The sequence below is a fragment of the Anolis sagrei genome, chromosome 3 (genome assembly GCF_037176765.1).
Source record: "Anolis sagrei isolate rAnoSag1 chromosome 3, rAnoSag1.mat, whole genome shotgun sequence".
In the NCBI taxonomy this organism is placed as follows: Eukaryota; Metazoa; Chordata; class Lepidosauria; order Squamata; family Dactyloidae; genus Anolis; species Anolis sagrei.
In genome coordinates, this window is record NC_090023.1 from 211222022 (window position 1) to 211234450 (window position 12429).

General features: G+C 36.7%; 1 protein-coding gene across 5 annotated transcripts in view; it reads left to right on the forward strand.

Moving 5' to 3' along the window:
• Positions 1-12429, forward strand: part of SORCS1 (sortilin related VPS10 domain containing receptor 1) — a 512256-nt gene that overhangs the window by 253664 nt on the left and 246163 nt on the right. For all 5 annotated transcript variants that reach the window (XR_009631038.2, XM_067465847.1, XM_060768373.2 and 2 more), the window contains exon 3: positions 6449-6548. Coding sequence is in view for 4 of the 5 variants with exons in the window: in XM_067465847.1 (XP_067321948.1) it covers positions 6449-6548 (100 nt within the window). In the remaining variant the exon portion in view is untranslated. The remainder of the gene's footprint in view (positions 1-6448; positions 6549-12429) is intronic.

The following is a 12429-nucleotide window of genomic DNA, read 5'->3' on the forward strand; positions in this document are numbered from 1 at the left end:
GTTCTAAATAAGTTGGGTGAGATATGCATAGAAATTCCAGGCAGCTGAAATTAAGTCTTTAGTAACTAGACACCATGAGTTTGAGTATTTAATTGAAAGTTTTAAATTACGAGAAATAAACAAGCATTATAGATTTTCAGCTCTCTTTTCAATTACAGTAATTATTTCCACATAAAAATGTGTGATTTTTGGTGTGGATTTTTTTTGTTTGGATCATTTGTTAAATTTTGTGCTTACGAGGCAATATCCAATACGTGGGCATGGCCCATGCCAAAAAAATAAGAATCGAAACTTACCCCATCCTTTTTTTAGTTTTGTAAACCTCAAAAGGCCCCAAAGTCAGTTTCCTTTTCAGTGCAAGGAAGCAAAGCAAAGCCAAAAAGGCTGCCTTAATGCTTTGCCTTTTCTCTAAATTAATGGAGTCTCTGCATTAGGAATACGAAAAAAGGGAGCAGTGTTTGCTGGGAAATGTAGTTTGGGATAGGAGGAGCTCTATACCAGAGAATTCAAAAGGACCTGCCTTGACCTACATTTCCTGAAATGCATCAGCATCAGAAAGCACCAGTCAGGGTAGTGGAGAGAGATTTGTCTCTCCCTAACAGTAGCCAGCGAGGGTTCCAATGAATTGTTGAATCTGCAAAGAAGAGGACTGACAGTTATTTCTAGTAAGTAAATCTCTGTACTGTGCTGGGAAGAAGTCCCTAAATCGATGGCCCCCAGATTATAGGAGAAGCATATTAATTAGTTTAGAGGCCATCTGTCAGTAGAGTTTTAATAGTGTTCTTTTGCCTGGAAGAAAGGGTTGGACTAGATGGCTCTTGGAGGTCCCCTCTAACTCTAGGATTCTATGAAAATGTAGAATTGGTTAATACTGGTTTCTATTGGCTATATAAGAGATAGCTGCTGTGGATTTTTTAAAAAAAATGTTTTGTCAAAACTTTTTTAAAAAAATCTTGAAAATAAGTAGATGTATGAATATTTCTGAAAGTTTGAGGAAATCAACCCCCTATTATCTCCTCTCATTGTATAGAAAATTCAAGGAGACAGTTATTGTATTTTTTAAAATATTATTTATAAAAACTTTGAAAATTTCCCAAAAATCTATTGATAAGTAAAAAGTTCCAATTTGGTAGACTAATAGCAGTAAATGCGTTCTACCATTGTAGCACGTTTCAGCCCAATAGCTTTAAAAATGAGGGAGAAAGGAGCCCCTGAAATTTCCCCAATTGGAGTAAATTATGCAGAACTATTATAATGAAATAGTAACAAAAATTTGTTACTCTTGTTATAATAATTAGTTTTTCACTAACTATATTTTGTAACAGTGGTTCTCAACCTGTGGGTCCCCAGGTGTTTTGGCCTACAACTCCCAGAATTCTGGGCCAGTTTACCAGCTGTTAAGATTTCTGGGAGTTGAAGGCCGAAACATCTGAGGACCCACAGGTTGAGAACCACTGCTTTAGAAGCACAAAATGCCAACGCCCTCCAGTTTTGTAATGCCTTTTGAACCATTCTTGATGGATCGCACATCCCAAGTAAGTAATAACTGATCACAAGTAGAAATATTTTCAACTTAGCTCAGGGAAAAGGGTACAGTTTAGCCCATGATTGCCCTTCCTTCTTTTTGGTGATACGGGCATCTCTGTTGATGCCAACATGATGTGCCCACAAGAGCCAGGAGTTTATTTATTTATTTATTTCAGACATTTATATCCTGTCCTTCTCACCCCCGAAGGGAGACTCAGGCCGGCTCACAACCGACAACCATTAGATGCCAATACCAACAACAACAAAAACACACTTAAACATGGTGCCCTGTACTTGTTTGAGAACAATGGCAGCAAGACAAATTGTTAGGTGACAGTTCAACAGGGCTAAAGCTGCCTCAACCTGAAATAACTGTCTGGGCTCCCCCTGCTGCTGCTATGAATTGGGGATGGTTTTGTGGCTTCGTTTCCAGCTAGTGCAGAGTAACCTTTAGTTTAAAATAATTTTTTTGGTAAGTGGTTGCAACAAAAAAGAACAGAATATTTCAAAGTAACCAGTTTTGGTGCTAACCTAACTCTTGGGTTTTATTATATTTCTTAGAGTTGTCCTGAAGCAAAATTGTATTAATTTTATACTGTAGGTATAGTTGAACAGATGATAGGGATTAAATTGATTGTAGACATCTTATTAGTACTATTTAAGACATAGCAGATGCTGTGAATATAAATCAACTATACTTGTTTGCCAATCTTTTGATTGCGGCAAATATTGTTTTGGCAAGAAATTGGAGGAGCGCCAAAATACTTAATACTAAGAAATGCTTAAGTTAATAGGATTTGCTTCAGTGAGTATACAATATAAATGGGCAAACAATTCAGTCTGAATTTCCTCAACATACATGTTTATATGTTTGAATAGAATTCCTGGGTTGAGTGATTTAGGTACACTCATTTTCCTGCACAATTTCTTGACATGCATTTCTAGATATTTTTTGTGCAAAACTTGTATTTTCTTGTTGCTATGGTCTGTACATTTTAGTTGATGCTGTACTTTGTAGTTAAAATAAGATAGGATAAAGAAATTGTATATTTGTATATGTCACTCACTGTAAACAAACTGGTTGCAAATGTCAAAGATGAGCACTGAAAAATGCACATGCAATTGACAGTACATATGACTACTCTCTGCAGACTGAATAGAGTTTATGGCCCTTTGAAACTTTTTTTAATGAATATGAAATGATCATTTGGCAAGTTTCTCTTCATTATCAGTAATCATGTGTTACATATGCAAAAAAATGATTTGCTCTTGTCTCATACCATTGGCACAACTCAAACAATGCAACCATTTTTACCTTCTTTACTCTCATAATGCAATCAGTGTTGACAAACTAACTTAAGCTATCATTACTTGGATGTAATTAGTTGAAAATGTGAAGCGGATTCATAGTTATAAATAACCTGCTGCCCAAACTGCAAGAGAGAACAGATACTTTGGGTTATTATACAAATATGCTTATCTGCAGGCTTTTACTCAACTTGTCCTGAAGCAGCATGAAAAATCTTCTGTGTAACTTTGGTTTTGTTAAGTTTCTTTTTTATGCAGACGAAATTCAATTTTGAATTTTATATAGATGTAACCTGAGAAACATCACACATCATATCACTTCATTAGGGTGGTCAAGCGGTCAAGCTGTAAACAGTGGGTAGTTTTACATTGACAAAAAATAGCCTGAAAATGCTTAAGTTCCCGTCCACTTTGTGACCCAATATGTATTTATTTATTTAAAACATTTATATACCACCCTTCTCACCCTGGGTGGAGCACAACATATATATAGCAAACATTCAAGTCTATATTCTTCCCTAAGGGATATTTATACATGCATGTTTACCATTTTATCAGTTACAGGTTGATCATTTTGTTTTTAAAATAATAATAATAATAATAATAATAATAATAATAATACTTTATTTGTACCCCGCTACCATCTCCCCAAGGGACTCGGTGCAGCTTACATGAGCCAAGCCCGCAGTACATCATAAAACGAAGGCAGTAACAAAATAATCAATATAAAACAGTAAAAGAAATCTCAAAACAAAAACAAACAATAAACAATAAAAATGAACAATAACATACAAGCATTTAAAAACCTATGGCTGGGCCAAATGTAATAATTTAAATTTTAAAAAATAATGCTGGGCATGAACAGGGTAGGGTATAACTAGGATAGGGTTTTCAAAGAGAGATGAGGATGCGCAGGCAATCCTAAATCAACGTTAAAGTGCATTTGAGGACATATTGCTAAGTGTTTTCCTTTTTCTGGGAAGGCACACATAAAACTATAAATATATATAAACATTGAAATCACTTATATCCATTTTAAAATCAGTTGCTTAAAAACCATCTCAGGATACCATTCTATTATTGCCTCTTTGCACTGCCCCAAAGGCTTGGTCCCACAGCCAGGTCTTCACCATCCTTCTGAAGGGTTGCTCTGAATAGTCTCGACAGTGGCAGGCTGTCTCCACTGCTGAGTGATGCCAAATCCAACTGCCACCTCCCTCCCCAATGTCCCTACTGGCTACCTACCTTACCTTAGTGACTCAATCTTTCTCTTACTGTATCTTGTGACTCACGAAGGAGGGTGGGAAGAGGGAGGGGACATGGAAGGAGAAAGTGAGGCCTTGAGAATAACATAGATTTCCATCTCACCAACTGAGCCCAGGGAGGAAAGATAGGTATTGAAACACCACAGCCAGTTCCACTTAAGAACTGGCTGCAAGTATCTGGAGTGTCATTACTTGGGGAAGAACCCAAATCAGCCTCACTGAGTTATATTAACCCAGATTAGAGCCAAATTAAATGGCCTTCATGGGTCAATCTGGAACAGCCCACGTGTGTTTTGTGGCTACTGACAGGCTCATCCATCCCCAGCTTACCTAAATGGCCATTCCAGTCTACACTGATCTAAAAGGTTAGTGTAGGTGGGGACAGTTAAAGAGATATAAATAATTATTTTCCAGAGCTGAGTAAATGGGTACAAATACCTAGAAAGAATATCAGATGTATGGCTACTTTGGAAATTATTACTGAAAGCAAATGTACCATCCATACATTAGGAATGCTGTGTCATTAGAAGCAAATTGGAAAGTGACCTCTGTATAGTCTTAATTAAAAATATTATTGATAGTTCAAGCTATGTCACTGATAATAATTGCATATTCCCAGTGCATTATGAAGAAGGCTTTTAAAAATCTGGGGAATATAAAAATTATACACTAAGCTAAATGGGCTTCCATCTCCAAACCAATGATCTTTAATGACCACACTCTAACCTCATATATAGTGTAAATATATAGAGAGATCAGATAAGATTAAATTAAAATTTTGGATTATTTTCTGTAATTAGACTGAATGAACTGAAAATTAAATGGCCTCTGAAAACATAACAATATAAAAATGCAATAGCTACTAAATGATTAAAGTAGTAGTCTGCAAATGTAAGGCTTCCCTATTTCGTTTCTAGTTAGAATTCTGGGTTGCACAGTATAGAGTCCAGTGCAGAAGACAAACACTTAAAAAAATACCGAGCTTTTCCTTTGTGGTAAAACTTTGTGGTAAAACTGCAACTTTTCTAATATAAGCGGTTGTCACAGGACTGATTTTATTGATATGGTTAAGCAGTCCCCAGAAGGCCGATATTCTTGCTGATCTGTTGGACATTATCTGAGCTGGTATTTACCAGCTGGTGCTGTTGTGCTCCTTTTGGGAGTGAATGATTTGCTGGTCTATGGAAACTTTTGGGGGTATTTGCCTTTAAGATGCTTTGAGTCCCATCTTGGAAGAAAGGGGAGATATATGCTATATCCTTAAGTATATGTCTAAAAATCAACAAAAAAAAAAGCTTGGGGCTCCATCTACACTGCCATATAATTCAGTTTAAGATGCAGATTAATTCATTGAACTGGATTGTATGGCAGTGTAGGCATATATAATACAGCTCAATCTGAATTATATGAGTCTACACTGACCATATAATGCAGTTCAAACTGCATTATATGATAGTGTAGATGGGGGCAGGATCTACACTGCCATATAATCCAGTTTCTAAATCCAGAGTATCTGCTTTGAATCAGATAACATGAATATACACTGTCATATCATTCAGTTCAAATGAGGTAATCTGGATTTAGAGACTGGATTATATGGCAGTATAGTTTGGGCTTGGGCCTGGGTTGACTTATCCATGATTCAGTGTGACTATTGTACATTAACTCTTATCAAAAAGGTATTATTCCTTATCTGAGTAGTGTGGCTGAAAGCAAGAGTTTTGTTCATCCCAGGAGAATGTAAAAAGAAACAGCGACCTCTATCTCTCACACAATGACCCTCAACATAATCATGGATCACATAAAATTCATTAATTTGGTCCTCGATTTATACATGAATAATCAAATAAATCAATTCATCTTCCTTCTTCCTACTAATATATTCCAATATGAGGTAGAATTTTCCTTACCCAGTAAATTTCTGAAACTGTAACATTTATCTGTCATGGGTTGAATCCACCATCTAATCTCATCAAGATCTTCAGACAGAGACTCGTATATGTCAAAGAAGTAATTCAGTCTCTCGTTGTGCTACTTGGCATTTACAACAAACTTTACCACCACCTCTTAGAATGAGATTAACATTTCTTATTGTATCTTTTACATGTGGGTGGCTCTGGGAGGATGCAATTTTAATTTTTCCTAATCCAATTTAAATGCAAATGTTAACCACTCACATGATGGCATGTGTACATAATTAAGTGTCATTATATACTACATGAATCATTCAAAAAGCTCCAGAGAGCTATTTTGCTGCATGTCTTTAGTTGGAAAGCAGCCAAGCAGTTTGCATCTTATTTTGGCTTTTTGTGTATATGCATACTTATTAAAATTCTCTGAAATTATAGGTCAACAGACTATGGGACCACCTATGAAAAGCTAAATGACAAAGTGGGTCTGAAGACCATTCTGAGTTACCTCTATGTTTGTCCAACTAATAAGCGTAAGGTAAGTGAAATACCATGGTTGTTTTGAGTGTGACACAATGTTTTCCTTGCTCAGTTAGATGTTATTTATTTACATATTTTTGCCAAATTAGATTCACATTTTCCCAATGTAGATTGTCCTGAACCTTTTTTTAATTGTTAGTGCATCCCAATTACTTTATTAATAAATACACTTTTAATGTGTGCATTGAATGAAGTTAAAATATTATTGACATTAATATATGTCTCTCTATATTTATGATTTTTAAATTGTGCCAGGAAATCAATTCTCAGCCACTACATTTTCTGTCCAACATTTTTAATGTGATATTATACATCATATACGCATTTCACAAAACTGTATTACAGTCCATGACCAGCACAAAGTGGGGCACAAGCGCCCTGGGAAGGGGAAACATAGCTCCCCACCAAAGCAGTTTTTAAAAACAGATTAGAAACAGTCTGAAATCACAGTTTAAAAACACAGCTCAATGTAGCAGATATGTAACCGGGGTGGGGGTGGGGGTGGTGGTGGTGATAGGAGGGGTCAAAGCACTGGGGTGGGGACATTAATGTGGATGGGAGGGGCACATTACAAGCCTACTAGCATTTCAGCTGTAACAAGTTGCTCTATTGACATTCCCAACAGGGTGTTGCCTTGCAGGGTCAGTCATAATCCATCTAAATTTAAATTCTACAGCACAAAGCTTAGCAACACTGTATGTTATTGCAGTGCTAGAGTCTGAAAGTAGCAGTGTAGAGTAATATTTTTTTGCTGTGCCCTGGGCATTTTAGAAGCCATGCTGTACTGAAATTAGTTCTAAGGTCTCTGTAGAACATGCTTTGAAGGAGCACAAGCTCAATTATTTCTGTGTGCCCGGACTTACAGGACCATAATTTTTCCTTGATGGGGGTCTTCTGATACCTTTCCTCCAATACAGCCAATGGGAGGGCATGGCATTTTGCCAAGGTAAAAGCCGTTTGGGCACCTCCATGTTTGTTAGGTATTCCATGGGAGTGGTGAGGTATTTATGACATCACAACTGATAAAATCTATGTTATTGTAGACTTTTGCTAAACTGATCAGTAGGCTACTGCCATCATCAGATAAGATCCCCCCCCCAAGAACCTCATATCACATTTACCATCCCACCAAAAGGCCCAGGACATTTTTTACCCTCCCTGTTCTGTATTCAATCTGTACCTAAAAAGAATTGTGTCTTGTGAGATTAGGGATGGGAGCAGGAAGGGTATAAAAAGAAGGGCTGAAACACTATGGAGAGAGAGATGGTAAGTGAGGGGGGGGGGGAGAGAAGGGGTCTATGTTGTTAACTGCTGCAATAATATGTTTCATGCTTATGTCTGTTTGATATTTTTATAGTTTTAATGGTTTTAATCTACAGTTATATGTCATTGATTTAGATATGTGATATATATATATATATATATATATATATATATATATATTAGGCTTGGTCAAGTTCGTTCGGAAGCTTCTTAAATCGGAATTAATTCAGATTAAATTCCCTTTTGAACCAATTTCGAACCATATAGGAATAGTGGGAGGAGCAATTCGGAATTGAAACCACTTACCCATTGTTTGGAATTATTTTCGGGTGTCTCCCACAGTTATTTTGATTTTCAGAACCATTAAGTAACTTTGGCAAAGCCTACAAACAGTTTTAAAATCTTGCAGTTTCCCTTCCCTGGAGGCGAGCGGCAATGCAAAGAGGGACGAGGTGGGCGTGGCTAAGCACAGCTCTTCTTGAAGGCCACGCCCCCAGTGGCAGTTAAGAGTGTCAAAACATAACACACCCCAGCAAGGGAGAAGAGAATAGTCATGAAATTATGTGCCATTCAGAACTATTCATTTGTACAAAAGTGCATGCAGTTTTTCCTCTGTGTCTTGGAAAATAAACTTATTTTCTGTGTAAAAGTGAGAAGCAATAGATTTTTCTTTAAGAATCACTAATTTTGACAAGGACAGGAAAACCTCTTTTTAAACAAAAACACAATTTTCCGATGCAAAAGCATGCTTTTTTCACTGTAATTAGTATATGTGAGCATGCTGCATTACCTGTTCAAATTGTGTAAACTTGTAAAGTATGGAAATGAGGGGTTTTTTTATAGAAAACATGCTAGCACAGGAGGAAAACATATTATTGATGCAATAACTAATATGCAGACATCATTCTATCTGCAGCAGAGTATACTGTTTCATGTACATAAAATATTGTATTATATGCACAAAAGATATTTTCTTCTCGAAATCATGTTTTCTGCATATGCATTTTTGTGACTTTTGTGACTTTTTCTTCATTATGTACTAAAAGAAAACATCGTTTGAAAATTGCACAGTGGAGGGAAAAAATAACTGACGCTACTTATTATTGCAGATGGAAACAAAATAACCAAAAATGTACATCCCTTTCGAGCACCGGGGGGGGGGGGGGGATTCCTGCAGTCCTCTAGTTGTCGTTTAACTGCAACTCCCAACATCATGTCCTTTATTGGCCAGGACTCCTGGGACCTGCAAAATAACATCTGGAGAGCTATATGGAGAGCTATATGGAGAGCCATTTCATTACAGTCCCTGAAACTTAACAATTACCATTAATTTTTAATAAAATTTAAGAATGTCAAGAAAAGTGAATATTTAGCTTTTTATGGTTATTTTTTTAAAGTGTTGACACAAAGTTTTGAAAGTAGTTTGCTTTAACTACATCAGAAATAGACACAAAGCCTGAAATCATTTTATTCATCCTGAATGAGGGTGAACACATTGTTTGAAAACTGAGGGAGTTGAGAGAGGGTGGGGGGCTCATTAAGATGTTAGAATGGCGTCTAAAGAGGCCAGATTGTATTTAAAGTTGTTTGCCTTTTAAGTACTCCCAATAGAGAACAGAAAAAGATTTGACAAATCCTGCAGAGAAAATGCATCCCAAAGCCCGGAAGGTTTTAATCATACGAGCACCCCACAGAGCTACAATTTACCAAGGAGTTGTAATGGGGAAGTACTCAGAAAATGTGGATTTTCTCCCCCTATCTCCCTTTATATATAAATAGATTATTTTAGAAGAAAAGTTTTTACTGGGCACAAATAATCTGCAAAAGTTGAAAGTGGCTTTGGAAAAGTTCCAGGTTTTGTGGTTCAGCACTCCTACAGACCCATGTATACAATTTATTACATATAAATATTTCTATAACCTTGTGAAGTATAGCTTTCTGGAATATTTGGAACATAGCTTTGGTTTGCTGTTATAAATATGAAGTATCAAATGTCTTTCTTATGTCCACTATTGTTTTTAATTTTAGTCTTTTTCATTTATGAAGAAATCCGAATATTTTCGTAAGTTCCTAACAACAGAAAACTGGAGATAAATTATGTTCCCTTAGTAAGCAAATATTTGTGTACACCTTTTCCTCAAGCTGCAAATTTCCAGTTTGCTTGATGGAGTAAGTCTGTCATTTTTGCTTTTTCTTACATTCAGTTTTTAAAACTTTTGTTCCTCTTCTGCTGGATGTTGATTTTGGTGAGACCTTAGTTGAAAAATGATGAAATGAAAACCCTGTGTTGAGCCTTTATTTTCTATCACCTCCTTAGGGCCTCATCACACTAGAGAAAAACCCACTCAAAATCTCATTTCTGCCTCCTGCAGAACTCTGGGGTTTGTAGTTTAGGGAGGAGACTTTAACAGCCTCACTAAACTATAAACCCCAGAATTCTGCAGGAGACAGAAACTGGATTTAAGTGGGATTTTTCTTTAGTGTAATGAAGTGGGTTAGTATACTAAGGACTTTATCACAAGAGGTTGTTTCATTGCAATCTTCATGTTTTTAAACAAACAGAAACATGCCTTTACTGAAACATTCACTTTCTCAATCCTTCTTTATTAGCACTTTGATGCTACCTTGTTTACTATTAGGTGAGGAGAATCACACCACTAAAGCTACATGGCTACCTAGAATGTCATGACAGCACCAGGAGAAGCTATAACCACAGGTCCAGAAGCTCTGCAGTGGCATTATTGGGACTATTGATGCTTCTCCTCTCTCCCCCCCCCCCACACCCCGGCAATAACACTATAAATACAAAATCTCTTGTCATAATAGTATAGTAATAGTATTGCCAGAGTTGTTCGCCGCACCCCCCAAACTTTCCTTATTGGGTAACAGCTACTTGGGGACAAATGATTGAAGCAAGGGTGAATGATGTTCCCATTAGGTTTCGAGAAGTCAGGCTAGAAAAGGTTACTTGGTTTAACTACACATAACTAAAGAAGAAGAAAAGAAGGAGGAGAAAAAGAAAAGAAAAGTGGCAACACCTTTAGTTCAGTAGCATTAGCTCACTGATAGATAATACTGGCCCTGGATTGGGTTTTTTTATTTCTTTATTCTGTTAGCTGCTTTGAATTATTCCTTTTTAGAGTGGAAAATGGGATATATAAAATAGAATGAATAAATAAAACAAATAAATGATAACCAGGAAAGAACTGTTTTTGAGGTTCCATTAAGCTAGCACAGCCAATAAGCATGACTAAACCTCTTTTCCATTAAATTGTCTAATTCCTCTAAAAGCCAGTTGCCATCACCTCATCATGGGACAATGGATTACATAAATTAACTCTGCTGTGTGAAATGCTGTCTTTTGCTGACCAGGGTTTTATGTCCTTTTTGTCTAATTGGCTAAATGTATTGTATGACATTATTACAAATATAAATGACTGAAAGAGCAATCTAGGAAATGACACCACAGCTTGGTTCAAGATTTAGCGTAATTGTTAAATCATGTGAAAAAGACACTTGTCCCCATAGTGGAATATCAGCTGTTAGTTTAGATACAATGCTTCATTTACTTCTTTTATTTCTCTATTTATTTATTGATCCCTGTCTGAAGTAGAGTAAGCAATCAGAGCAACCAGTGTATAACTTGCCCACAACAAAAATGCCACTGGTATATTTCCCTTGCATCATGACAGTGAGTATGTTTGGTGTGGATTTTTGTCTCACTATCTGAAGTAAAATCAGTTAAATTTTACATTAAGATTACATATTTCAATTCTATATTAATTAAATCTGAATAAATATAGTCTAGTATCCTGTATTGCAGTAGAGTTACTCATAACTCTATAACCTAGAGTTATGAATCCATAACTTCTCAATGTTTTGTTATGTTACATATTAATGATCATGGCATTATATCCACAAGAAGAAATGCCTCCTGAATACCACTTTGGAGTTCTCTTCTGCTGGTGATCAGGGCACAACAGAATGAATGTTTCTAGCCCTCTTCTGTCAGCAAATAAGGATGAAAAAAATGGAGACAAATCACCATTTTACATGACACCATAAAATACTGTGGAGAGAACTGGAAACATTATCTTTTTGCATTCTAAGTTCTGGCAGACAAGACCTACATCATGCAGAGTGGCTGCTAACAGCCAAGTTGTGTTTGTGGAGCTTGAGCCACGATAAAAACCAGTATCATGTCACAATCCGAGACTGTGTCTATATCGGGCAGGTTACTCCAATGAATACCTGCCCCACAGCAGTCCCAGATCTAGCATGTATGTCCTGAATCCAGGACCAATCCAGGTGGCCCAACTGAGCTGGGTCCATATCAGCTCTACTGAGACATTACCTATAGATGGTTTTTAAGCAACTTTTAATGTGGATATACATTACTTTAATGTTTGTCTATATTTATGTGTTTATGTTCTGGCATTGAATGTTTGTCATATATAAGTGAAGCGAGGGGGGCCAGGGAATAGCTTCACCTTGTCTTCTACATACGTCATCAGTTGGGGACCCCTCCCCCTAGTACCAACAGCTTCTCTGGGCCAGAGTGAAGAGAGAGGGGTCAAGAAGACAGTTACACCTTGTCTCCTTTGCTAAGCTAATAA